The sequence below is a fragment of the Coffea arabica genome, chromosome 9e (assembly GCF_036785885.1).
Source record: "Coffea arabica cultivar ET-39 chromosome 9e, Coffea Arabica ET-39 HiFi, whole genome shotgun sequence".
In the NCBI taxonomy this organism is placed as follows: Eukaryota; Viridiplantae; Streptophyta; class Magnoliopsida; order Gentianales; family Rubiaceae; genus Coffea; species Coffea arabica.
In genome coordinates, this window is record NC_092327.1 from 2,643,734 (window position 1) to 2,670,931 (window position 27,198).

The following is a 27,198-nucleotide window of genomic DNA, read 5'->3' on the forward strand; positions in this document are numbered from 1 at the left end:
TTGACTGTACATTTCACTTGTATTGATAAAACAAATTGGTAACAAGATTATAAGCATCTCAAAAACTAAAAAGTCTTCTACATAAAAAGAAATAAATAATTTACACTTCAATCCCTTTGTCTAGTTGGAAAGAATTTCGAACGAAATGGAGTTCAAGTATTTGTTCACTTCATCTATTTATTTTTTATGATTCACATGCTGTTAAACCTGTTAAATAATTTCTTTTAGATCGTTAAGAAATCTTTTTACCATTCTTTTTTATTTTTGACCGAACCCGGGTTGGTACGAATGCTTAAATTCTTTTGCAATATTAACCAAAATTTGGTTGGCAGTACAATACTAATCATAACAGCCCTGTCATCTAGTTGCCAAGCCTTAGGCCCCAGAATAAGGAACTGCTGATGTTAGTTTGCTTCATCCTTTTTATTCTTCCCGCGTTTAATGTGGTTTCCATCTAGGATTTCTTTGTAAAGGCCCTCTATGTTTCCATGCAAAGAACCTTTAATGAAGTGAAAAAAATATTACCAAGACAATCAAAACCAACAACTTATGATGGATAGTTCAACCAATAATTGAGCAACCACATATAAGAGTTCAAGATAAATCTTCAGTACTTCAGCCCAAACACAGAAAGCTACTCATTTGCGGTTGAAGTACGACAAATTTTTCACTGCAATTGACCCATTTCTATTCGCCAGCCTTCCCATGGTTTCATGTACCAAGTCCCCACCAAGAGATTTCCTTATCCGTCCAAAATAAATAAAAAAACAAGTCTACGCCTAAAATCACTAGCCACCCAAAAGGCCAAAACAAACAAGACTGCCTGGACCAACTCAAAATCTCCAAGCATTTGAGTTGGAGCTGATAAACATAGAATTTAACTAAAATCAGTACAATCAATGCATTCAAAGATCGACACGGTCACAATAGCCAACCTTCTCGTGGTTTTGCCTAAACAAGCCCTTTTACGAAGCTTCCCCTACTTGTCCCACGAGGGGGGATTTTTTTTGTTGGAAGACGTGGGTGTTGGGGGGGTAGGGGGGGGGGGAGGATAAAACATTTCTACACGACAAAAAGGACTGCCAGCACCAAGCTGAAAATCTCCAAAACTTGCATTAGAGCTGATAAATAACCAATGTGGATACACAATTTGTAAACTCAATATCTCATACCTAACCTGAGCTGGAGATCTAATAAGACCTAAGCTCACAGATCCTCACAGGAAGCTACACTTTTAACTTGTTCTTAACCTGAAACTAAAACCTATTTACCCAGTAGGACAACATTTCTCTCACAAGAAAAATCTTCTGCGACTAGTATCCATTTCCGGCTGGTATTCAAAAGATAAACAAAGCAGAGCAGAAAAATGAATTAGCTCAATGCAGGCAAAAAAGATAAATATCTGTATAAGTAATGAAGACCTATAGCTAAATCAAGCATTATTGCAGAATAAAAAATAAGCGGGAATCACCTTGTGAACCCACTCATATTCCCCACCCTTTGAATCAAATGTTCCATGTTGCAGACTGATTAACTTTAATGTGAAACGAGGACCGCATTCCTGCAAGATTTCCATCTGATGTTACAAAAGGCATCATAGGCAGAGAATATATTAAGTGAACTACATGAGGACTATCAACATTAACACAATACCTGGCAGCTGTAAAACTTTTTTCCTAAAAACTTCAATGGCAAACACATATAATAATAAACTTAAAATAGTCAGGCACAACAATCCACTTTTTGTTTTTTTGCAAAGTTTGCCGATTAACTACCCTAAAAAGCTGGCATTTGGAGGCAAATGCAGACATCTGAATAAGATAACAATAGCATCAAGCTCCATCTCATTAACTCTCATTAAAAGAAGTTGAATAGCATCATTCAAACAGCTTTATCTTGTTGGAAAACTCGTCACTTTTTTTTTCTCTTTTTGGTAATGAGAAAAAACTCATCACTGTCCATAGGTTTTCAAGCTCATAGACAAGAAATCATGAAATTTTCCTCAAAAAGATTTTTGATCTCATGAGAAACTTAGATCAATTTAAAACACGTATGTAATTCCATATCAACTCCCTCCCAGCAAGGGAAGTGACAGTTTTGCATCATTACACAGACTCAAACTTTGCTTTCTGCCCTCTTCATACTATATATACTTCATATCTTCAAAGTATTCGACTTCACGAGGAGAGTTCTCTTGCAATAAGAAAATCAATAGGTGGAAAAAACAGATAACATATGAAAGTCAAACAAACAGATTACCAATAGTCTCTTTCTCTGCTTCTGTTTTGCCTTTTATGTGTTGTTGTTTTGTAGTAATAAATATTTCTTTGATGAACAGTTAAAACAAACTGGAAGGAAATTTTAAGCATTGTTCACGAATGTTCAGATCTCTATAGCACATACACTTACCAGACCAGCTAGAAGCCAAGTTCTTGGTGTAGTTTCAGCTTTACTAGGTAAAGTTTCTAATTCATATTCTGACTCAGATAGCTATTTCCTTTCATGTTGCATTTTTTTGCCCCTTGTTTCTTATCCTTCTCTACATTTTTTAAGTGGATAATATGAATGTGAGTTTTTTTTCAGCCACTAAATCGATTCCAAACCTTAAAAAGAACTGCCGTAAAGCATGAAAAGAATTGGCCATCAGTATAAACAGCAATTAAAAAGAAAGACGAAAAATGCTAAAGCATAAAAGACCTGTATGACAGGAATATTATAAGGGGCTATAGAAGTGTCAAGAGGGGTTTTCTCCATTCCTTAACCAGTTAACCCAAAGAAACATGTATGACTGGCATTGACTCAATTACCAGTTAACAATAGACATTCCGGTCAAAACATGGCCTGTATGATGTGCATCTTCATATACCGAAACTAAGGGTGCTGCAGATGCCAAATATGAGGACAAGGCCATTCATGGGAAGATTCAAACTTACTATAGAGTTCCTTGCAGGCAAATTTGTGCAGATCCAAGTGCATTACTAATTGCCATTTTAAGGCTTAGTCTCCTTAAAACAGCAACAAATTAATTCCCCTTATCTTGGGATTAGGACAAATAGCATTTTTAACAAAACTAAAACTTATTCTTGAATTCTAAATGTGCTAGAAGTACTTATCACAAAAGAAAGAATATACATCTCAAGACAAGAATGAACTAAATCAGAAACACAAACCTGAAGTCGTGCAATAAGTTTCTGCTCGCTTTTCTCATCGTTATTATCCTTGCTCTTTTTGCCACTGGATGCAGCCTGCTTACTTTCTTTGGTTTCAAAAATGTAACTTCACATTCAAAAGATAAGGTTGCCATCACAAAGCTTTATTACAAGTCTAAGATCAATATGTGGAATAGAACAAACTCCTTAAAAGAAAGAACACACACCGGTGATGGCGAAAGAATACAAAATCACGTTGATTGTGAAACGTTACAACTCGACGACCATGAAAATTAGGATCTTGTGGGAAAAGCGATTGTATCAACCTATTAACCAAAATAATGCATAGAAAGAGTCATAAACAAAAATATAGATCCTAAAGTGCACGAGACAGAAATTATCTAGCAAAATACTTCATAAATATTCTAGGTTTAAGAGTACATGACATTCACAAACACATACAGGAGAGAGAGAGAGAGAGAGAGATCTTAAAGTGCACGAGACAGAAATTATCTAGCAAAATACTTCATAAATATTCTAGGTTTAAGAGTACATGACATTCACAAACACATACAGGAGAGAGAGAGAGAGAGAGAGATCTTAAAGTGCACGAGACAGAAATTATCTAGCAAAATACTTCATAAATATTCTAGGTTTAAGAGTACAAGACATTCACAAACACATACAGGCGAGAGAGAGAGAGAGAGAGATGATCTGTGCAAATCCAGAGAAAACAACATAAATTAACTGTGCCACCACACTAAATATAATCAATGTTTTAAACACACATCCAATTTCCTGTAACTCTCTTGAAAAAATCACATATAAAACAAGAAGTCACCTCCCGATACGATGTCCCAAGCGTGTTGTGAAGTTATTCAAGACTAGCTCAGGCTTGTGACTAGTTGGATTCCCATGATTCTGCAAGTGAAGGAGAGTAAAGCATCATCATCTATCTGGAACTACAAGACATCCAAAATCCAACATGCAACACCTAAGTATGGAATACACATACACATAAACAGACCCAGATATCCATGAAAACAACAGCCATTTCAAGAAAACACACACAGAAGAAAGCACATGATAATTAAAATTACACTATTGAGAATGAGGGAAAATATTGAGGAAGGAATAGCAGGATACTGAAACAAAGCTATCAAAGGAACACTTTGGGGATAGGTATCTAACTAAAGGACCATCAGAAATTGCAATACTAAAATCATCATGAGTACTAGAGTGCAACGTAAAACCATGACAACATTCAGCACCCTTATCAAACTAATATAGCTTCTTCTCTTAAGGGAAAATCATTCCTAATTAAAAAGCTTAGCAGCTTAGACAAGATTCTGAAAAAGAAGACGGAGGACCAACAAACCTTAATATCCTTGCGCAGAAGCAGCTTTGATAATTTGAAATGGGCAGTAGGTCCATCAGGTAATGCAATTATCAATAAAGCATCTAAAAGAAGATTCCATCATTAGTATTCTACATTAACTCATGAAGAGAGAAAAAAGGCCAGAGGCAATGGTTGTGTGCAAATGCTAGATAAAGGCTGCATAATTTAACCTGGTTCCCGGCGATTAGTGTGGACAACGATAACAGAAGTGAATTCCTTATTTTCTGCATATTCTACAATCTGCATAGGCAAAATATGCCAAAATAAAAACTATTTTGTAGTTTTTTGAAAAAAAAAGGAATTAACAGAAATTAATATTAAAACCTTTTTAAGATCATAGGTTCCTCTCTTGAAATAGTGTGCATTTGGGATCACAGAGAGTAGATCTGATATAAAAGCAGGTCCCCTCTGTAGAGAAAGAAATAAATAAGACATAAAATCTACACACAAAAAAAGCAAGTCTTTGACAACAGGGAAAACAATGATCTGAAACTAAAGGCAACGCTGTACAGTCAAATAGGTACATATACTCAAATTAACACATACAGTTGAATTGAAGCGGCAAGTTGTTATGAGTATCTTTGGAGTGCGGTCCTGCTTCAGAATCGAACTAAATTCATCTGCATCATTTGCAGCAAATAGCTGTAGATGAAGAAGGCAAGAGCAGCACATATGAGACACACAGGATAATCTGTCATGTTATCAAATTTCCCAAGTATTCTTTCCAAATATGCAGCTTGGGAAAACATTGAAGATTCAAGATGGATAACAGGATACCTCTTCATCGTCAGGCTTGCAGATAGTCTCGTCAAGCTCCCTGGTATTTTCAATTGTGCGAGGGATTTTCCTCGGCGGAGGCTGCTTGTCGACAGAAAAATGTCCATCAGAATACAATTAGATAGTCAAATCTTGTTTTAATCAATTGCTTGCTTGTTGGATCAAAAATTACTAATTGCAAATTATTAGCATATATTAGACATATCGGATTGGACATACCAAACACTAAAGCCTCAAGATTAACAAACAGCATTCGTTTGATGAGAAAGATATGGAAAAAGAATGTCTTTAAAATAAATGAATTTAAAAAAGAAAAAGGATGAAAGGCAAACCTCCTCGCCAAGCTCAAGAGCTCTCTGCTCAGCCGCTTCACGAGCCTTGGCCCTCTTACGTTTCTCAAGCCTTTTCTGCTGCTTAAGCTTGGCATGGACGGCAGACCTCTTCTCCTTATTCTTTATTGTCGATGGAAGCAATCCATCCGCCGCCAGTTTCTCCTTCTTCTTCTTCTTTACCTTTTGTTCTCCTCCTTCCTCGGTACCCTGGACATCGGTGGTGCTGGCGAAATCCTTTCTCTTTCCTCCCATTTTTCTCCGACTAGCTCTTCTTCTGCACTAGTGAACCAAGAAGAACAACAATTTACGAGGTCAACAAGACCGATAAACTCTTCCAAAAACCCTTCAAATTATTAAGAGGTTGTATTTTAGGATTTGGGAAAATTGCACTTTTCATCCCTAATGTTCAGAGTGTTTGAACAATTTTGTCCCTAAAGTTTCAGTCAAAATGCATTTTGTTCTCGTAGTTTTATAATTTCGATCAATTTCATCTCGAAAGTTTTATACAAACACAATTCATCATCATAATTTCATAAATTTGACCAATTGAAGACAACTAAATGATTGTTAACCAATTTGGATAGAATATCATCACATGATTAGCATGTCCTGTTAATAATTGTATTTTTAATACTTAATTCAATCATCGATTAAATTATAGAAATAATAATGAGTGTGTTCGATTAAGAGATTATCTTTTTTAATTTATGATATGCAGTATGTGAGTTAAAAAAATAAATTGGATAAATAGACAATTTGAAAAGCATGTATATGATACAACAAACCATAATTTTGCAAATAAATGACAATCTAAACAATTCTTTTGTTCACACTAATATTTTTCTCTAATTGGTTGTAATGGGATTGTTTGAAAATTTTCTCCTATTGACTACAATAGGGTTTTTTCCTCTCCCCAACTTCGTTTCCTCTCAATCTTTTTGTTTAATTTGTGATTAATAGGAGATTAATGGTGGGCGAAATTTTTTAATTTTTTCTTAAATAAGAAAGTGAATTAAAAAACAATTTCTGAGGTTTTCGTTGATCTAATATTTTTTTTTATTTTATTAACGGGCATGCTATAGTCAAGTGATGATATTTCATTCAAATCACCTGGCAATCCATCAATTGTCCTTAATTAGTCAAATTTATGAAATTATGATGATGAAATTGTGTTTGTATGAATCTTTAGAAACGAAATTTGTCAAAATTATAAAATTATAAGGATGAAACATGTTTTGACTAAAACTTTAGGGACAAAATTGTCCAATACCCCAAACAAAGGGATGAAAGTGCATTTTTGCTTTTAGGATTTGGGAACCAATCTTTATTGGAAGCCATCAAGGAATCAATCCAAGGCTATTAGACTATGCGCTGATTCAATATTAACCCATGAGTTGGAAGCCATCAAGGAAGCATTGGTGTTTGCTAAACTCAAGAGAAGGAAACGTATTGAGATCCACACTAATTCAAAACTTGTTGTAAATATCTTAAACAGCAAAAGTGACTGTCCTTGGAGGGCTCTAGTTGCATATTCTGATATAAAGGATTTAATCTCATGCTTCAAGGAGCTGACTATATATTTTGTATATCGCCAATATAATCAAACTGCTGACTTTATGGCTAGTTATCTCAATAGGGTGAATAAAGTTATTTTGAGTCAAATTTCCCCCTTAATCTTAGAATTATAGAGGAAGATAAGAGGGGAAAATTGATGGTTAGAGTGTAAATTCTTATTTTTATATAAAACTCGCTAATTCTTCAAAAAAAAAAAATGCAATCTGTGTTATTAAGGAAGAAAACAAAAACATGAGTGTTTGCCCCTCACACTATGCATGAGGTATATGTTTTTCGAATAATTCACAAACCAACAAACATTGTACTAACCAACAAGTTTTAGCTCTGTGGCCATTAAAAGTAGGATTAAATTCCTTCTTTGGACTATAGATCTTGGGTTCAAACTCCACCTGCAATGAAAAAATTCAAAAGAGATACCAAAGCACCATTTGATCTAGTCAGGTCTATATACATGCCACACTTATACGGTCTTTTTATGTTCTCCCTCCTTGTAGAATAGGAATGCCAGAGCACCCCTTTAGTCTAATCGAATCTGTATAAATGCTAACCATCTTTAGGTTCTCCATCCCTATAGAATAGGAATGTCAGACTACCCCTCTATAGAATAAGAATGCCAGAGCATCCCTTTTGGTCTAATCGAGTCTATATACCCGTTAGTCCTTTATATTGCCTCTTTAGACTCCCCTCATTGTAGGATAGAATATATTAGATTAGAGAAATGTTATTGTAGTCAATGGAAAAAGAAGGACAAATAGTCGATAAAAAAAAGGACAAATACTATACTAAATTCATTATTTAAAAGGTCATCGAGCACATGACACAAACATACCAGATTTCAAAGACTAAATTTTCAAAACCAAAAAAGAAAAAAAGAAGTTGTCAAATAGAATCAAGAACATCAAGTTAGTGTTTCAGTTTAGTAAATAATATCAAGTAATATCTATCAAATCTATTGCTATTCCAGTGTAAAAACACTTCTTTTGAAATCGTATTTAGAGATTTTAATAAGAAGATATTTTGGTGAAAGAATTTGTTCTTATAATCATCCAAGAGCAAAAAGTACAACTTTATACACGATACAATACCAATTAGATCCTATTCTAATGCCTATAAATTAGCTTTGACTTTTATTAGGATAGCAACTAACTAATCAAATTAATATACAAAATATTCTCTTTCCTATTTTATTTGATTGTTTTTAACACACCCCCTCAAGTTGGAGTTTATGTTAATAACACCCAGCTTACTAAGTAATATCTCAAATGACAGTGTACTCATCGCCTTGGTGAATAAGTCCGCGATTTGATCATTGGTCCTCACATGTGCTGTTTTAATCAAGCCTTCTTGAATTTTGTCACGAACTAAGTCGTAGTCAATTTCAATGTGTTTCGTTCGTTCATGAAAGACCAGATTCGAGGCAATGTGTAAAGCAGCTTGATTATCACAAAATAATATGACTGGTTGGGGATGTTTGATTCCTAAGTCTCTCAAGACATTCTTCAACCAAGTAACTTCGCAACAAGTAGTAGCCATAGAATGGTATTTTGCCTCTGCAGTTGATCGAGCCACCGTAGTTTGCTTCTTTGTCTTCTAAGAAATGGGTGATTGTCCAAGAAATATGCAGTACCCTGTTATAGACCTTCTTGTATCTTTGCAACATGGCCAATCCGCATCACAAAAGGCCTTTAATTGAAGTGTGCTTGTAGAGGATAGTAAAATGCCTTATCCTAGTGTTTGCTTTATGTATCTAAGAACTCTATGTATTGCTTCAAGATATTACACACGTGGTTTGCCCATAAAGTGACTTAAAACATGAATTGCATAGACCAAATCTGACCTAGTGATAGTCAAATTGATCAACCTTCCTACAAGATGCTTATACATTGAAGGGTCATTCAGAAGATCTCCATCAGATTGTGTAAAAGCCAAGTTTTGTTCCATGGGAAACCTTACTGGTTTAGCTCCTAGAAATCCAACATCTTCTAATATCTCTAATGCATATTTTCTTTGAGAGAGAGAAATACCTTTCGAAGACCTTGCCACCTCTATTCCCAAAAAATATTTGAGCTGACCAAGATCCTTGATTTTGAATTGTTCGGATAAAATTCTTTCGAGTCTTGAATATGTTGCATATCATTACTTGTTAAGATCACATCATCAACATATACAAGAATTACTACGAAACTACCTTTGTGAAATCGGACGAATAATGAATAATCTGCCTTTGATTATTGAAAATCAGCAAGTTTAAGAGCTGAAGATAATTTCAGAAACCATTGTCGAGAAACTTGTTTCAAGCCATAGAGTGACTTGTTAAGTTTACATATTCGAGTCTCTCCCTTTCGTCCGAATCCCGGTGGTAGGGACATGTATACGTCTTCATCAAGATCGCCATGCAAAAAGGCATTGTTGACATCAAATTGGTGGAGATTCCATCCTTGAATTGCAACAACACTAAGAGGACACGCATAATAACAAACTTAGCAATCGGGGCAAAAGTCTCTCGGTAATCAAGTCCTTCAATCTAATTGTATCCTTTGGCAACCAAACGAGTCTTATAACGCTCTATGGTTCCATCGGATTTGAGTTTCATTTTGTACACCTATTTACATCCTATTGATTTCTTGTCAAGTGGGAGAGACATAAGTGTCCATGTATTGTTTGATTGGCGGGCATCGATTTCATTGCGCGTGGCTATGTGCCACAGAGGATCCTTCAGAGCCTGTAAAAAATTAGTTGGTTTTTTTACAATGATTAAAGAAGTGGTAAAAATTTTATGAGAGGTAGATAATTGGTCATATGAAAGGACTTGAGAAAGATTGTGTGGCATACATGAAGTGGTGACCATGCTAGAGGTTGATGAGGGGTCAGGCCGAGACGAGAGGACTGCTTCCACATGATAATTCTGAAGAAAGGGAAGACATTTGGTTGGTCTTGTGAAATAACAGTGTACAGAAGCAGGTATGGAAGAAGTCGGAATAATATGATGAGAATTATTGACAGCATTCTTAGGGTAAGTGTCTCGATGGAGTTTTGTAATATGACAAGATCATCATAGAAAATGAATTTATCATGAGTAGATGTAGCGGATTTCTCAATAGCAACGAAAGCATTTTTGAAGGAAAATTCTTGTTCAAAGAAGGTAACATTACGAGACACAAAAACTTGTGGAGTCCAAGATCATATACTCGATATCTTTTTTTTTCATAAGGATAGCCAAGAAAAATACATTGGGTTGCACGTTTATCAAATTTAGATGGCCTTTGGGCATGAGTGGAGGCGAAACATAAACATCCAAATACTCTTAAATGTGAGTAATTGGGTGTTGAATTAAAAAACCATTCATAAGATATTTTTCCTTGCAAAATGGACATAGGTGTGTGATTTATAAGGTATGTAGAAATCAGAATGGCATTCCCCCGGAAGATTTTAAAAAGGTGGGTTTGGAAAAACAAAACTGGTGTCATAGTTACCAAATATCTATATTTCCATTCAATCACCCCATTTTGTTATGGAATGTCAACGCAACTGTGTGATGGATGATCTTTTTGGACATATAATATTCTTTGAGTATGAACTCATGGCCATTGTCACTGTGCACAACCTTAACCTTGCAAGAAAATTAAGTTTCAACTATATTAATGAAATTGATTAGGTGGGTTTGAGTTTCAGATTTATAACGTATCAAGTAAACCCAAGTGCACCAAGTAAAGTCATCAATGATGGTGAGAAAGCATCAAACTCCAGGATCAGATGAAACGCAGTATCCATTCCAAATGTCAATATGCAATTTCTCAAAAGGTATTTGACTAGAAAGTTTACTCAAGAGAAAAGGCAATCTGGTTTGTTTTGCTAAGAGACAAACCGAACAATTATGTGTACAACAAAACTTATTATCCAAACTAGAAAATAAAACAGACACTTTATTTGAAGAGTGTTCAAGGCGTTGATGCCAAATAATGGAGGAAGAGGGAATGGCCGAATTACACGAGGGTGTCTGTGCTTCATCAAGATAGTAGAGTTCCCTGTGTTCAGTTCCCAACCCAATCATCTTCTTTGAGCGTAGGTCCTATCTCGCACAAAGATAAGTAAGAAATGTGATGGTACAAAAGGAGTAGCGGGCAAGCTGTGTTATGGAGATGAGGTTTAATTAAAAATTTGAGACACATAAAACATCATCAAGAACCAAACTAGATGAGAACATAACTCGACCAACATGTGTAACATCAGCAATAGATCCATCTAACAGTTTTACTGTCTTATTTCTAATAATTTTTTAAGTGATAAACAATTCAAGATTGCAGATGATATGATCAATTGCTCCACTATCAAGAATCCATGTGATTTTCCTGCCTTGAGATGAAAAACAAAGAATTTTACCTGAAAGTTCATCATGAACTAAAGAATTACTAACTTGATTTGCCATGGAAGACTTATTATTCTTTAAGCATTTGTAGGATTTGTTGGCACTGTTCCTGAGTGAAAGGCAATGAGTTGGGTATGTCAGTTTTTTCAACTTGGTGTGAAGCACCAAATTGATTACCTTGCTTTGCTATAATCATTCAAAATGATTGATCCTTCTTGAGTTTTTCGACAAAGATCAATTGTGTGGCCCTTCCATCCACAATAAGAGCACTTCAAATGTTCTCGGCAGTTGTCTGTGCTATATCCATTTTTTTTCACATTTTTCACACATGATTACTGCCCCTCTTATTTGGATCCTTGATTGTAAATGTTGCTACCTCAAGCTGACCTATATTCTTTTTCTGAAGACATACCTCGCTGTCGTTCATGTCTAAGCACAAGGGAATAAGCCTTATGACCTTTAAAAAGGGATCAATTGTCAATATTTGTCCCCGTATTGTTTCAAAGGATTCAGTCAATCCTATAAGAAACTTGATGGTTTTCTCTATTTCTCAATAGAATAGCTCTTCCTTCATAGTTCCATATTGCCGAGCTGCAATAGAAAAAAGGATGTCTCTTTTATTCCATAATCATTTGAGTTTGGTAAAGTAGAAACTAACAGACATGGTTCCTTGCATACAATCATGTATCTCATTTTTAATGTGAAAAAGTTTGACACGGTTTACTTGAGAGAAACGTTCACGTAATTCATCCCAAACTGCCTTTGTTTCATCATAATAGAGAACACTTGCTGCAATTTCCTTGGAAAGTAAACCTAATATCCAGGTCTTGACGAGATTGTCGCAACGAATCCACTGCTACAATTTGTCTTCTGCATTTTCGTTTGGTCGTAAAATCAATCCATCAACAAAGCTGTATTTGTTTTTGACTGTTAAGGCCATAATCATAGAGTGATTCCATGTGTTGTAGTTTTCTTCAGTCAGAACTTGTGATACAAGAATCAATCTAAGTTGATACAAAGGTTGATTGGGATTGTCAAAATTATGAAGATGCCATGCTTAATTGAGTTGGCTTGTTTGTGTCTCCCTTGATTAATAATGGAATGAGGAAAAGTTTTCAGATTCCTAGATTCGGTGCTCTGATACCATAATAAGAAGATATTTTAGTGAAAGAATTTGTTCTTATAATCATTCAAGAGTAAAAGGTACAACTTTATACATGATACAATACCAATTAAATCATATTCTAATGCCTATAAATTAGCTTTTGACTTTTACTAGGATGGCAACAAACTAATCAAATTAATATACAAAATATTCTCTTTCCTATTCTATTTGACTGTTTTAACATATTTTCCTAAAATAATAACAAAAAAAAGGAATAGATAGAAAAATTCAAGAGGCAAGTATTAGGTCTAGTTCTAGGAAATTGACAAAAGGATTTTTGGCAATCCTAAAAGACAAATAAAAAAGAAAATAAATAAAATAGAAATACAAAATTTATATGATTCGGCCGTATTGATCTATGTCCACGAACGAAAGAGTAGCAAATTTACTATAACAGAAAGATAGTACAAAAGAGAGTACATAAAATCTACGAAATAATTCTTAGGCCTAAAAGCACTTAAAATTGAAAATACAAAAGAGGTTAAATAGTACAAAAGACTTAATAGATTAAAAACCCACTAATTTGCTCTATAAAACAAAAGATTTAATAGATCCCCACAGACTAAAAATACAAACATAGTAATCTTATTTCACCTTTCCTCAAAGCCCTCAATGAGATCCAATGGGACAAACAATTCTTCTTTACAAAAAATCCAATTGAATTCCAACAGGTTCTTTCTCCACTTTCGGTAACGCTAAATCAATGTCCCAAAATTGATATTGATAATTTATTATTGTCATCAATAATCTAAAACCTGAAACTCTGACACCTCTTTGTAAAATTTTTGATGTGAGATACAAAAATAAATTTAACAGCAATGAATACTGAAGTAGATAAACACAATAGAGGAATCAAAAAATCAATCTATAGAAAAAATTCAAATGCTAACATCAAGAAAATGGTAGGTCTCTATAAAATTTTTTCATAAGTACCTGTCCAATTCAAATTCCAAAAAATACTGATTTAATCAAAATAATCAATAAATTAAAAAATCTAAAATCCTACGTGCAACCAAAAGCTTAATAAAATGTGAAATCATAAGCAAAAAAAAATCATGTCAAACAATTAAAAATAAGAAATGGGAATATATAAAAAATACTAATAATTTTGTAGTATGTCAGTGAGAAAAGGTTGAATGGAAGTCACTAGTAGATTTTGAGAATAAGAGGATGGAGGAGGAAGAGGATAGAGGAGGCGGTGGTGGCAGCTGTAGGTAGAGTTAAGAGGAAGAGAATGTCGAGGGAGGAAGGAAGGAGGGTTCGTAAGAGGAGAAGGGAGCAGTAATGTAGTGGAGCAGGTGGATTTACGATTAAAGTGAAAAATTTCTTGGAAACATGGTAGTAATGGAGAAGGAAGCCATGGGTTCAGAAGACAAAGTTTTCATTTGAATTTTTATTACTTATATACCCGTGATACTTGCAACGTCATTGAAAATTGTACATATGATAAATGATAAGTGTGGAATGAAATGACTTTTTTGCCCCAATTGGAGTGGAACTTTATAGTTTTATAATCGATTGTGAACCACTTAACTCCTCTTAATAGCTCTACTTATTAAACAACTACCAGATGGTGCAGTACCTCCTCCACGTTTGCCACCTGTGGCCTTTCTTCTTCTTCCACATTTGCTACGCATGGCCTTCTTTCTTTTTTCGTTTTCCCCCTTTGCTTTTATGATTGAATGGCTGCTAAATATGTTGCTGCCTATAGATTTTATCTTTGTAATATGTTTGGTTATCAACATGGATTTTCCTTTGAATTGAGGTGAGTTTCCCATACAATTAGTTTTCCTTCTTTTTTTTTTTGGCTTTTACTTACAAAAAATAATTATCATGCTTTCTTGTGAAAGTGCCATGACTGAAAGTAGTTAGATATCTGATTGTGTTAAATTAGTTTAGTGATGCTGGGATACATCTCAGAAACTCCACTAAGATTAATATCCATTAGTATAGAACAAACCGTTAACATGAGCACAAATGTGATATTCTATACTTGATTAGTTCAGAAACAACTTAATATATAATTTTATAGAATAGGATGTCAATATTGGCACCTCATTAGTTCGTTTGTGTAGATATTTTTAGAGTATGCTTTTCATCAACAGGATCTAGGGATTCAAGTTTTATGTTTAATTTAACATTTTATCTCATCAAATGTTTCAAGATATTGGGAATTCTATAGTTCATTATTTATTGTAAAAAGTAATTATTTTTTCATTCATTTTTTCTAATAATTCAAAAATGGTGTGTTAGTTCCAGACTTTCATTCAAAGTTAGTTAATGGTTTTGTCATGCAGGTTCAAACTCTTCTTATCAAGATCACGTTTTATCGGCTTCTTTTTAAAAAATTTTCTCCACAAAACAAACTCAAATCATTTAATTGAGCGGTAAATTAATGTAAATGTGAAATGTGTCAATAAGAAATTATCGAAAGCTATATGTATTTGTACCATATGCATCACTAATTTCAACAAAGCACTCATATTACTAAAACAACCCATCATGGTTAACATATACCAAAGACACATGTCCCACCATAAAGACCCCATTAGCCCTACTACAGGTCAAATAGGTAAAATTACTCTAAACACAAGTATTAAGCATGTATACCACAAGTAACTTGAACATCAACACAATTTTTATGAGACAAAAACAACCCTTCACACAAGCAGTTGAAATGGGTCACTTTCCAAGCAATGAGTGGCCTTAAACATGTTCTTATATATTATAAGGATTCATTTAGATTGACTTGATGTTCAAAAGACCGAGATTTGTTCCTATAAAAGGGTTGGAGACTGGCCACTCGTCAGAAGTTAGGGTAGATGCAACAACTTCAAATAGAGATTGTATTGGGTCACAGGGGCAGTAAGCAAGTCTGACACTCATATTGGAAGGGACTGGCATCTTATCTTGATTACTACAATTACGTCCTTGAAAAGTGGCACCCATAAAAAAAATTGGCTTTTTATTAAAGGATCCAGTCACAAACTGAAGTTTGGACCATCTCATCAAATCAACTAAGGATGCTAAACAAACTTGAGTTAAGTTAGATAATGGAAATAGAAAATGGAAAGGGGATTTCCATTATCTGTTCCAAATAAAACTCATAGGCAACAAGGAACCTCTCAATTACAAGGCGATAAGCTCATTCCTGAAAGATTTTGTTAGATTTTCATTTGTTGAGTATAGTGCCATGGTTCAGCCAATGAGATAGCGGTACCTTAGCAGTTTAATGAATTTTACACCGAATTAGGTTAGGCTAATAAATAACTAGTTAGCTAAGTGTCCGTAGTCCAAACTTGCTAGACTATCTTTACAAGTCAGAATGTCTACTAAAAAGACTATTTTTTTTTCAAAAATTTCCCCCCTTTCACCTATTATCATGAATTCTCGGTATAACTAGTTAAGCTAAAGAGCAGATATTCTACTCGTTCTTGCATTATGAGTTTGAATGAATATAACACACAGTGCCTCTTATATATACGAAACTACTGAGAGAACCAAATCAAAGAGACTTGAATGAATCTCAATACGTGCTTCAGCATTTCTAATTTTTATTTGTCGAATGGCATTTCAGTCTTATATTTCAAAATCTATTTGCAGAGACATGCAAAAGATGATGCGCTGACAACTGTAAAGGCACAATAAGAAAGGCAGGAAATACGGCAAAAGGATAAATGAATAGTTAGAACATGAATAAGAACTAAAGGCAGAATTGACCAGCTTACATGGGATTCAAAGAAAAGGCGGAGAATAGGGCAGTATAGAGAGAGGCAAGAGGGAATGCTTGCACTAGATAGCTTCAATCTATCATAGATTTTACCAACTTCAATTGAAATAGCGCTTTGCTTTTAAGAGAGATAAAATAGAAGCATGAGAAATGAAGAAATAGTGAAGAAGATAGAGCGGAAATGAAATAAGGAATAAGGCAGAGTATTGGTAGTAAAAGGTAACAGGCTTCCTCCTTAGGTGTCGACTAGCCTCCTATTTTTGTTCGTCTCTTGCCTAGTCAATCTTTTTTTCTTCTATCATGTCTACATTTCTCAATCTAGGTCATTTTTTCATGGCTCTTCTATAGAGCACAAAAGTGTTTCCCAAGGAGTCTGAATTCTCTTCATCTTGCACTCTCAGTTCATCAGTTATTAGCAGTTCATCGCTTGCTAATATTACTAGATCTGCTCATACTACAAGCCTGATAGTCCCCCTCCTCTCAATCCTACTGCATTTGCCACTTGCCACTACGCTTTCCAAGGGCACAAATAAAAAAAATGGACTTCAATCGAATGTGCTTCAAACCACTATAGGTTTTAAATTAAATCCAAAGAAAGAACCTCTAACTAAATGAGAGTAAAAGAAATAAAAACTCAAACCTAAGATAAGCTGCTATTAGCTTTCTTTCCTTGACGAAAAGGGATCATTTCACACCTGGCAATTTTCGAGGAGAGAGTGGCCTTACGAGAGTTTAGAGACTAAAGACAATAGTGGTGGGACGTGATTAGACTTTTATGAAAAAATGCCTTGTTGCGGAAGAGGTACGTGTCTTGCCTAAATTTCTATTTTAATTGCAGTACCGCTCTCTTTTATTTAAGTTTCCCTTGTTCCTTTTATCAAGCATAATAATTCGAATCGTTGGTATAATTTTTTGCCGAAAGAGATCTCTCTTATCAGATGACATCAAATGCTGGTGGTGATTAGCATTCGTTATGGGTCATATTCAGCGCCAGTGGCCTCTTAGCTTTGTAGGTGGTATCAGATGCTTGGTATCTCATTGCATAAGTGTTAGGGATGTCATAGTTCATTAGTTCTTTCCTGAGGATGTCTATGTGTACTCTCCCATCTTTAGTCTTTCTTGATATCAAAAGAGTGAAAAGTTCTTTGTTTTAATTTAATGTGCATCCAATTTTTTAGTAGGCTTTTATATCCAAGCTCTAAGAGTTTAGCCTATTAGCGATTTCTTTGCCAAAGTCTTGCTCTAAAGGAATTGGTTTTAAAGGGATCGAATTCGTAGTAGCAATGAGTTCTGCTTTTTAGTTTTGACTTTCTAATTTGGGAAAATGACCTATTTCATCTCTCACATTTCACAAAAATATTCTTTTCATCCCTTACTTTTAAAATGAAACAATTTCATCCCTGACATTTCAAAATTAAAAATATTACATCCTTGAACCCAATTTTCAATCTGAATCAAACCACCTATCAACCTGATTACAAATTTTGGAGGTATAATTGGTAGATCACTTGGTTAACTCAACTTGAATATAACTCAACTTGAATTCCTACATTGTCATTGTATACATTGATGGTTTTATGTACCTACCATATCATTTCAATTTAAATTTAAACACCAAATTTTGTATTTGTGATACACATCTAGACTCGCAAGCGAATATACTAACGATGCATGAAAAGATTTACCCAAAAGAAAAACCCGACTATTCCAAGACAAATAATGGCCTTTATGTTATAATGTTTATTTTTTTGGTTTGATAAATGTCACGTGAATATGATGAAATTGACCGAGTGACCTATCAACTCTATCTCCAAAATTTATTACTGGGTTATTGGATGGTTTGATTCAAATTGAAAATTAGGTTCAGGGATGTAATAGTTTTAATTTTTAAATGTCAGGGATGAAATTGCTTCATTTTAAAAGTGAGGGACGAAAAGAATATTTTTATGAAATGTGAGGGATGAAATAGGTCATTTTCCCTTCTAATTTAGTTGTATATGCTCTTGACTTGCTTTGTAGTTCTAAAAAAAGCCATGCATTGAAAAAAAAAACACTGCTTTGCATCGACAGACTCTTCTAGTCAATCTGGTCACCAAAGAGGATCGCTCCCACTATGAATGCTTGTTATTCTTCAAGTAGCATTTGCAGCTCCTTTCAAGGCTCTCGATTCTCTCTTTCGCTATGTTTAGTCAATTCTATTTTTTTTTATTGATAAGTAGTAGATTCATAGCCATTTTCAAGATAATGATCCTTTATTCAGTAGATTTTTTTATAAATAAATTCAAATGGCCACTTGCTGACATTTCTAGAATGTCTGATAGGCATGTTTTACACAAAAAGCTAGATGATATTTTAGTTGGGAAGAGAAAAACGGGTTTCTATCTTTGAATGCACATGCTCTATTACTATTAGTGATCAGTTTCTAAACCGCTTATCCTTTAATATGAGTTGCATCTCGAATTTGGAAGTAGATGAGATCAGTGAAGTAGTCTCAGTTGAAGATGGGATTGCACGTGTTTATGGATTGAACGAGATTCAAGATGTGTAAATCGTTGAATTTGCCAATAGTGTGAAAAAAATAGCTTGAATCTTGAGAATGAAAATGTAGGGATTGTTGTGTTTGGTAGTGATATTGCTATTAAAGAAAGAGATCTTGTCAACGTACTGAATCTATTGTGGATGTTCCTATGGGAAAGGTTATGCTAGGGCATGTGATCGGCGTGTTGGCAGTACCTATTGACGGAAGAGGAGCTCTAAGCGATCACAAGTGAAAACATGTTGAAATGAAAGGCCCTGGGATTATTGAACATAAATCTGTGCATGAGCCTATGGAAATAGGTTTAAAAGCGGTAGATAGCCTTGTTCCTATAGGTCATGGTCGATGAGAACTTATAATCGAGGGCTGACAAATTGGAAAATAACTATCGCTATCGATACCATATTAAAAAAAAAGCAAATGAATTCAAAGGCCATCTCTGAGAGTGAGACATTGCATTGTATTTACGTAGCGATTGGACAAAAACGTTCAACTATGGCTAGTTCAAATTCTTTCAGAAGCGAATGTTTTGAAATATTCTATTCTTGTAGCAGCCACCGTTTCAGATCCTCCTCCTATGCAAATTTTGGCCCTATATTCAAGGTGTATCATGGGGGAATATTTCTATGATAATAGGATGCACGTATTAATAATTTATGATGATCTTAGTAAATAAGCAATGGCATATCAACAAATGTCATTATTGTTACGCCGACCACTAGCTCATGAAACTTTCCCACGGGATGTTTTCGATTTACATTCTCGTCTATTACAAATGAGTGGCTAAATGATTAGACTAGATAGGCGCAGGTAGTTTGACTGCCTTACCCATCATTGAAACACAAGTTGGAGATGTATCTGCTCTATTCTCACCAATGTGATCCCCATTATTGATGAACACATCTGTTTGGGAATAGAGTTCTTTTATCGTGGAATTAGACCTGCTATTAACATTGGCTTATCTATCAGTTGCCTCGAATCTACCACTCAGTTGAAAGCTATGAAACAAGCCTGCAGTAGTTCAAAACTAGAATTGGCACAATATCACAAAGTGGCTGCCTTTGCTTAATTTGGCTCAGACCTTGATGCTACGACTTAGGCGTTACTCAATAGAGGTGCAAGGCTGATAAAAGTACTAAAACAACCATAATATGCACCACTTCCAATTGAAAAACAAATTTTAGTCATTTATGCAGCTGTCAATGGATTTTGTGATTGAATGCCACTAGACAAAATTTCTCAATATGATAGAGTTATTTCAAATAGTGTAAAACTAGAATTACGACAATCCTTTTTAGAAAAATGTGGCTTAACAAACGAACGAAAGATCGAACTAGATGAATAATTAAAAGAAAGTGTTTTAACTTTTATTTAATCCATGAAAATAAAAGATATTAAAAAACGTTATAGGATAGACAAGATCAAGAGAATAAAAGAATTTATTTCTTGTAGTCCTATGCAAACAGCTTTAAAAGCGTTTTATTTCAAAATTCATCAATGTTTTTGTAGCCATATTTTTTTCATCTTTTCTAGGAAAAGAAGGGAGAGCTATAATGTCCACCCTCCAAAATATGCTGCTTTTCTTTTTTCTTTTAATAATTTTTATTCTTATTTATCGCTACTTTCACTTTTCAAAAAGAAGGAAGAATTCGATTCTTCCTGGCTTAATATTCTTTCTCATATTTTTATTTTCTTCACAAGTTCACTTTCAATTGTTGGATAAACTCATTCCTATTTTTTTTTTGCGATTCCTTTGTTTTCATGATGGATGATGACTGGGGATGGACATCTATCTTTGGAACCAACTCTGGTAAAAACTCGGTTCTTTCAAAGCAAGCATAAATCAACCAGTGCCCTATTCCCTAGAGCCTGTTGCTCTTGAGGTTGATCAGTCAAATGGAGGTGAGCTCCTAAGTCCTGAAGATGCCAATCACAATCACTTAATGCCTACTCAAGAGCGTATGGAAGAGTCGGGCCATCATCTCTCAATCAATTTCGTTACAAAAAACATGAGCCGTAATGAGTGGGCAGGCATCATAGAAGCACAGATTGTGGTGCAGAAAAGTGTCGAAGCCACTTTAGTTGAGGATGGCTTTCCTCTCGATGCTATTTTGGCCAAATGCCACCAAATACGGGGTTTTATGTTCTATTCTACAGGAACTAGTTTGATTGAGAAAACCTATGCATGCTATGTCACAAGTATCAACAACTTTAGTACTTGCGCCTCTGTTCTATTCAAGCAACTCATCCAAGTGGGGCACACCTTAAAGAGATGGGGTCTCACAAACATGGGATAAAACGAGAGTAGGTAAGTGGGCTCCTTTCCTGTCGATCTCTTCTATTTTATGATTGGGGTGATCATTGGATCAGTGGACATCAAAATCATCTTTGCCTCTTTTTAGTTTTCCTTCGTGGCTGAATGATGGAATGAGAAATTTTCTTTTTATGCTATCTACTATTATTATATTAAACATACTTTGATTTTTCTCTCTTTTTATAAATGTTCTTGTGCTTCTTTTGATTGCTCCTTTCAATTGTTAGTTTCTTTGCTTTGTCTGATGAGTAAGAAGGAAGGAGGATAGTTCTCGAAAATGCCTTTTGAAGTTGGGGTTTGAGCTCTTTACTTTGCATCATAAGACAATAAAGAAAAAGGACTCCTAATGCACTCTAAAGGCTCGTTCCTTAGGCCTCCAGGCCTAAGTTCACTAAAGAGTCACTACACTACAAAAAAATACTTTTTATGATAAATTTTTTCGATAAACCCTGCAGTCGTCACAAAAATACATTTTTATGATGAATTCCAAACTTTCATCACCCAAAATAGATTATATATGCTAGCTTGAAACCGTCACCACAAAAATGTTCTCTTTCATCACAAGAAAGTTAAAATTTTGCAAACTCCATTTGGTGCTAAATAGCGGGAAATATTGGTGGAAAGCTATATATTTTACTTTTTTTGTAATTTTGTAGTTCAAGAATGAAAATAACTATGCTAACGAGGATGCTGTCACAAATAGGATTAAATTTTATGAATTGTCATCACAAAAAAATAAATTCAGCTCCCGCCTTATTTTCCCACCACTTTTTTTGGTGTTCATTAATTAAGTTGGGAAAGATGAAAAAAAAAAAGAAAAAAAAAAGAAGAACCCACTAAAGTAAGTGACGTCACTTTGAAAAAAGTAATGAATATACATAATGCACTTGTCTGTCATCTAACACTTGAACCATTCTAGTACTTGAGCTAAACTCAAGAATGTACCAAGCGCACTTCTCCCTTCTTCTTGCACCGTCAAACCTAATCTCCTATCTCTTTTTGGTACCAAGCATAATCAGAGATTGTTTCAATCAACTACACATCCCAATTTGAACAAGTCAAGTCCCAATTTTAAAAACCCCTTTGTAAAGCCCTATCTCCTCCAAGACTCCAAGACTCCAAGACCTATTTTAAAGTTTTCATTTGGTAAATTTCTTCTTTAATCTTATTATCTTGTGAAAGATTTATGAGTTTTTTGCCATTTTTTGTAATTTGATAGGAATTTACGTTTGATTAGATTGGATCCTAAAATTCTTATTCTTATTTGGTTTATCTAAGTATTATTTTTTTTCACACGGTATATTTACTTTTTTGACTTGTTGATTTTGGATGGGAGGTGAATATTGTCTGAATGAGTATGAATTGATAGTGATTACATGAGAAATTTCGTGACCTGATGACTTTTAAATTCAATAGAAAAAATATTCTTTTTTACCAAGAACCCGTTTGAGAAAATGCCTAACTAACAACTTTAGTTAAAGATTAATCTGCTAACTATGAGCATGCAAAACTGAAGAACTCCAGTCCAACTTGGACCATTATATTTTTACCTTGTTGTTTTGAGCATTGTTTATGTGGGGTCTTTCTTTTTTTTTTTTTTTTTTTATTTTTTCTTTCGTTAGTGTTCGTTTCACCTTGTTCATGCATTCTTTCCTATAGTGGACACATGTTTAATTTCAATGTGATATAATGCTAATTCCAGTTTCATGCCTGCCTTGCATCATAAATAGCTTCATTTCACAATGGTATTGGTACTGCGAACAATAATATTTGAATTAACTAGATTTAGCGATGGAATATACTGTCACTTTTTCTCAGCTTTAAATATATAAAATTTTCCAAGGTAATACTTTTATATTTAATCTTGTGTTTTTCTCTCCTTCTAGGGAAGCTCAACTATTTATTCAAATTTGTACATTTTGATTCAAGGAAAAAATGGGAGACAGTTACTTATTCAAGGCAAGTTGCTATTTTTTCTAACTCTTATTTTATTTAACGAAGCACTTTGCTATTATCTATTTATATTTGTTTTAGTTGTATTCTTTTAATTCATACCAGCTGTGTGTTTCATATCCAAATATTTATATGCATATAAACTTGTTAATAAGCTACATATCGTGTATTCGAAACATTTGGTTTTCTACTTTGTTTATTTTACGAGACTGGAACTTAAAAATGGTTAAACTAAGTTTCATATGTGATGTTTGTTGCATTAATGATTTTAACTTTTAGGTAGTTCAATGGAAAAAACTGGATTAATGACAATAATATATATTCAAAGGCATACAAGGATAGTGTTCAAGAATTTATTGAATTTGTTAGGATAAACTCCACCAGTTGGGACAAAATTTCTTGTCCATGTGCTTCATGTAGGAATTCAACTAAGAAAAGTTATTTTCAGGTTCAATTTGACGTACATAATAATGGTTTTTGAAAAAAGTATAAGAATTGGGTCTTTCATAGAGAATCATTGAGTGTACCTCCGTGTGTTATTAATGAAAGATTTAATCATAATGGGGAGGCAAATGTTGGTGCTAATGATGATAATGAGGAATAGGGTAATGAATTGCAAATATTGTTGGAAAAATTTAGTGAGGCACAAGAACGCAATCCTTCATTTGATTGGAATGCCAAAAATTTTGATAGACTATTAAGTGATGCTCAACGAGAACTATACCCAAGATATATCAAATACTTGTTACATTTTATCATTACTGTACTGAATATGAAAGTAATGAATCATATGACGAACAAGGTTTTTAACATGATTTTGGAATTATTCAAGAATGTAGTACCAGTAGGTGAAAAAGTTTCATCTTCACTATATAGAGTTATGAAAATCTTATCAGCCATTGGTTTAGGTTATGAGAAAATTGATATGTGCAAATATGATTGTGCAATTTTCTGGAAAAAGAATGAGAGAGAAATAAAGTATCATGTTTGCCAAGAATCTTGCTGGAAAAAAATCGATTGTAAGGGAAATAAAACTCCTCACAAGGTATTGTGGTATTTTTCATTAAAACCAAGGTTGTAAAGATTATTCTTGTCCTCTAAAATTGCAAAGGACATGCAATGGCATGAAAAAGGAACGTGTGAAAGAGGAAGGCGTCATGTGGCATCCAGCTGACTCTATTGCTTCGAAACATTTTGATGAGTCCCAACTTTGCTCAAGAAACTAGCAATGTTAGGCTATGGGTTGACCACTGATGGTTTCAATATATTTGAAATTATGAGCAACTCATATAGTTTGTGGCTTATCATTCTTGTGCCTTATAATTTGCCTGCCTATAAATTTATAAAGAAGAGTATTTTATGCTATCATTACTCATTTTTGATCCCTATACACCAGGGAAAGATATAGATGTGATTTTTAGACCTTTGATAGATGAGTTGAAATATTTATGGCTGAATGCCATGGAGACTTATGATTCATATAGTGGGCAGAATTTTCTCATGCATGCAGCACTTTTATGGATTGTATTTGATTTTTTAGTGAATGGTTATTTGTCTGGTTGGAGCACTTCTGGTTATAATGCATATCCATGTTACCTTTATGATATTAGCTCTCAAAAATTAAGATGTAAGATAGATTTCATGGGGTATCGTCATTTTTTGCCTCATGACCATCGCTGGAGAAGAGAAAGGAATAAATTTGATGGTATAGTTGAGCAAAGACCAAGGCCAAGAGAATGGATAGGGGCTGATATACTACAGAAGTTAGACAGTTCGACTGAGTTCTTTGACACTCCTGGAAAGCATTCTGAAACACAAAATAGAAAACGTGAGCGTAATCAAGGTAATTGGACAAAGAAGAGCATTTTTTTTAAATTACCTTACTGGCCGAACTTGAAGATAAGGCATTTTCTAAATGTTATGCACATCATAAAAAACATATCTGAAAATTTGATGGCGACATTGCTGGGTATTAAAACAGAAACTAAAGACACAAATAATGCTCGCAGAGACTTGTGTGACATGGGAATAAGAGAACAGTTGCATTTGCAAAGTAATGGTACTCGAACTTTGAAGTCGGCTGCATGTTATGTGATGTTTTCAAGTGAACGGAAAAGATTTTGTATTTTTTTTGAAATCAATTAAGTTTCCAGATGGGTATGCTGCAAACATATCTCACTGTGTTAAAGATGATAAAATTTCAGGTCTTAAGAGTCATGATTATCATATATTGATACAACGATTTCTCTTGACAGGTATTCAAGGATACTTATAAAAAGAGGTGAATGAGACAATTTTTTAGTTAAGTGAGTTTTTTTCGAAATCTGTGTTCAAAGACACTCAAACTGGATGACTTGAATTGGTTGGAAAGAAATATTTCTCTAATTATGTGCAAGTTGGAACAAATATTTTCACCTGCATTCTTTACCATTATGGTTTATCTATTTATTCATTTGCTTTAAGAGACAAAACTAGGAGGTCTAGTTCATCATAGATAGATGTTTCTATTCGAGAGGTAAGCCTAATATTAGTTGATTATGTTATACATTAATTTTCAAATCTTGTTCATATGTGTAATATGAAATAATCCCAATTGTATCTCTACTATATCTTGCTAAATATGAATCTTGGGTGTCTTAAAAAATACGTGCGGAATAAAGCTAGACCCGAAGGATCAATTGCTGAAAGATATGTAGCAAATGAGTGCCTAACTTTTATGTCTCAATACATTCACGGATGTGAAACAAAATTCAATAAAAAGGAGAGGAATCGTGATATAAGTCCTAGAGATCAAGGTCCGCTAGTTTTCTCATTGCAAGTCTGTCATTTCGAATTAAATACAGTTACTGAAAAACTGAGTCAAAAGTTTTTGAACGTAACACATAAGTTTATATTGAATAATTATGAAGAAGTAGGTCTCTACCAAATGTAAGTTGGCTGACTTTACTTTATTCCATCTATAATTACTTGTTTGGGTCATTTTTATTTTATTTCTTTATCTTTTATTTACTTGTTTGGTACTAATCAGATTCTAATATTTTTATTATCCTTTTTTTGTAATTTGTATAGTTTGCACAAGGAAGAGTTCATTAATATACAACTTGAGAATATTGAGAGTAGGCACCAATCACAATTTTTAAAGTGGTTAAAGAATCATGTAAGTAGTTGACATAAAATAGAATTGTCTTTCTAACAAATGTAGACGTTTAATGCTTATGCTTTTTGTACTTTGTTATTAGATTAATCATTTGTATACTTAGAAAGTTGAAGGAATTACAGATGAACCATGGGCACTAACAAATAGCCCAATCCCTATTATGACAAAAATCTATTTAAGGTATATTGGAAATCAGATTTGATTGCACAGTGAGGATAGAGATGATTGTAGAACAACACAAAACAGTGGGTTGGTGTTGATGGTGATCACAAGGGAGAAGTTATTCCATTTTATGGCTTTATTAAGAGAGTTGTAGAACTTACTTTTCTTAAAGGATATAAGATGGTGTTGTTCCAATATGAATGGTATGATACGAGTAGTACTCGGACAATGAAATGTGACAAGTACTTTGTTAGTATTGATATCTGATCATGATGGTATCAAAATGATCCATTTGTGCTACCAAATTAGGTGCAGCAAGTGTTTTATATCATGGATACCAAACTAGGCAATAATTGAAAAAATAGTTCAATGTGTACAACATAAGCATCTTTGGAACATTCCTGAGTTAGAAAAAACTGATGAAAATATCAACAATGACGAACAAATAGAGACAGATGATACCTTTTATGAAAAAGAAGCAAGAGTTATTGGTCAAGTTGAAGATACTGAGTTTGACTCATTGCACAAAGAAAATGCTGAGTTTAAGATTATGAAAACTAGTAATGAACATGATCGTGTACAC

General features: G+C 34.1%; 1 protein-coding gene and 1 long non-coding RNA gene across 2 annotated transcripts; one reads left to right on the forward strand and one right to left on the reverse strand.

Moving 5' to 3' along the window:
• Window positions 1–1,080: 1,080 nt before the first annotated feature.
• LOC113709276 (uncharacterized) lies at window positions 1,081–5,994 on the reverse strand. Its single transcript, XM_027231996.2, has 11 exons — window positions 5,658–5,994; window positions 5,326–5,406; window positions 5,095–5,190; window positions 4,873–4,956; window positions 4,719–4,788; window positions 4,528–4,610; window positions 3,991–4,070; window positions 3,377–3,475; window positions 3,171–3,276; window positions 1,472–1,561; window positions 1,081–1,330 (listed from the first exon to the last, which is right to left on the reverse strand). The coding sequence occupies exons 1-11, from the start codon at window positions 5,907–5,909 to the stop codon at window positions 1,292–1,294; spliced, it is 1,080 nt and encodes a 359-aa protein (XP_027087797.1). The 5' UTR covers window positions 5,910–5,994; the 3' UTR covers window positions 1,081–1,291.
• Window positions 5,995–22,264: 16,270 nt separating this feature from the next.
• On the forward strand, window positions 22,265–24,720 carry LOC140014475 (uncharacterized). The gene is made up of 2 exons (XR_011821236.1): window positions 22,265–22,489; window positions 23,230–24,720. It is a non-coding gene; the product is annotated as an uncharacterized lncRNA (long non-coding RNA).
• Window positions 24,721–27,198: the final 2,478 nt, after the last annotated feature.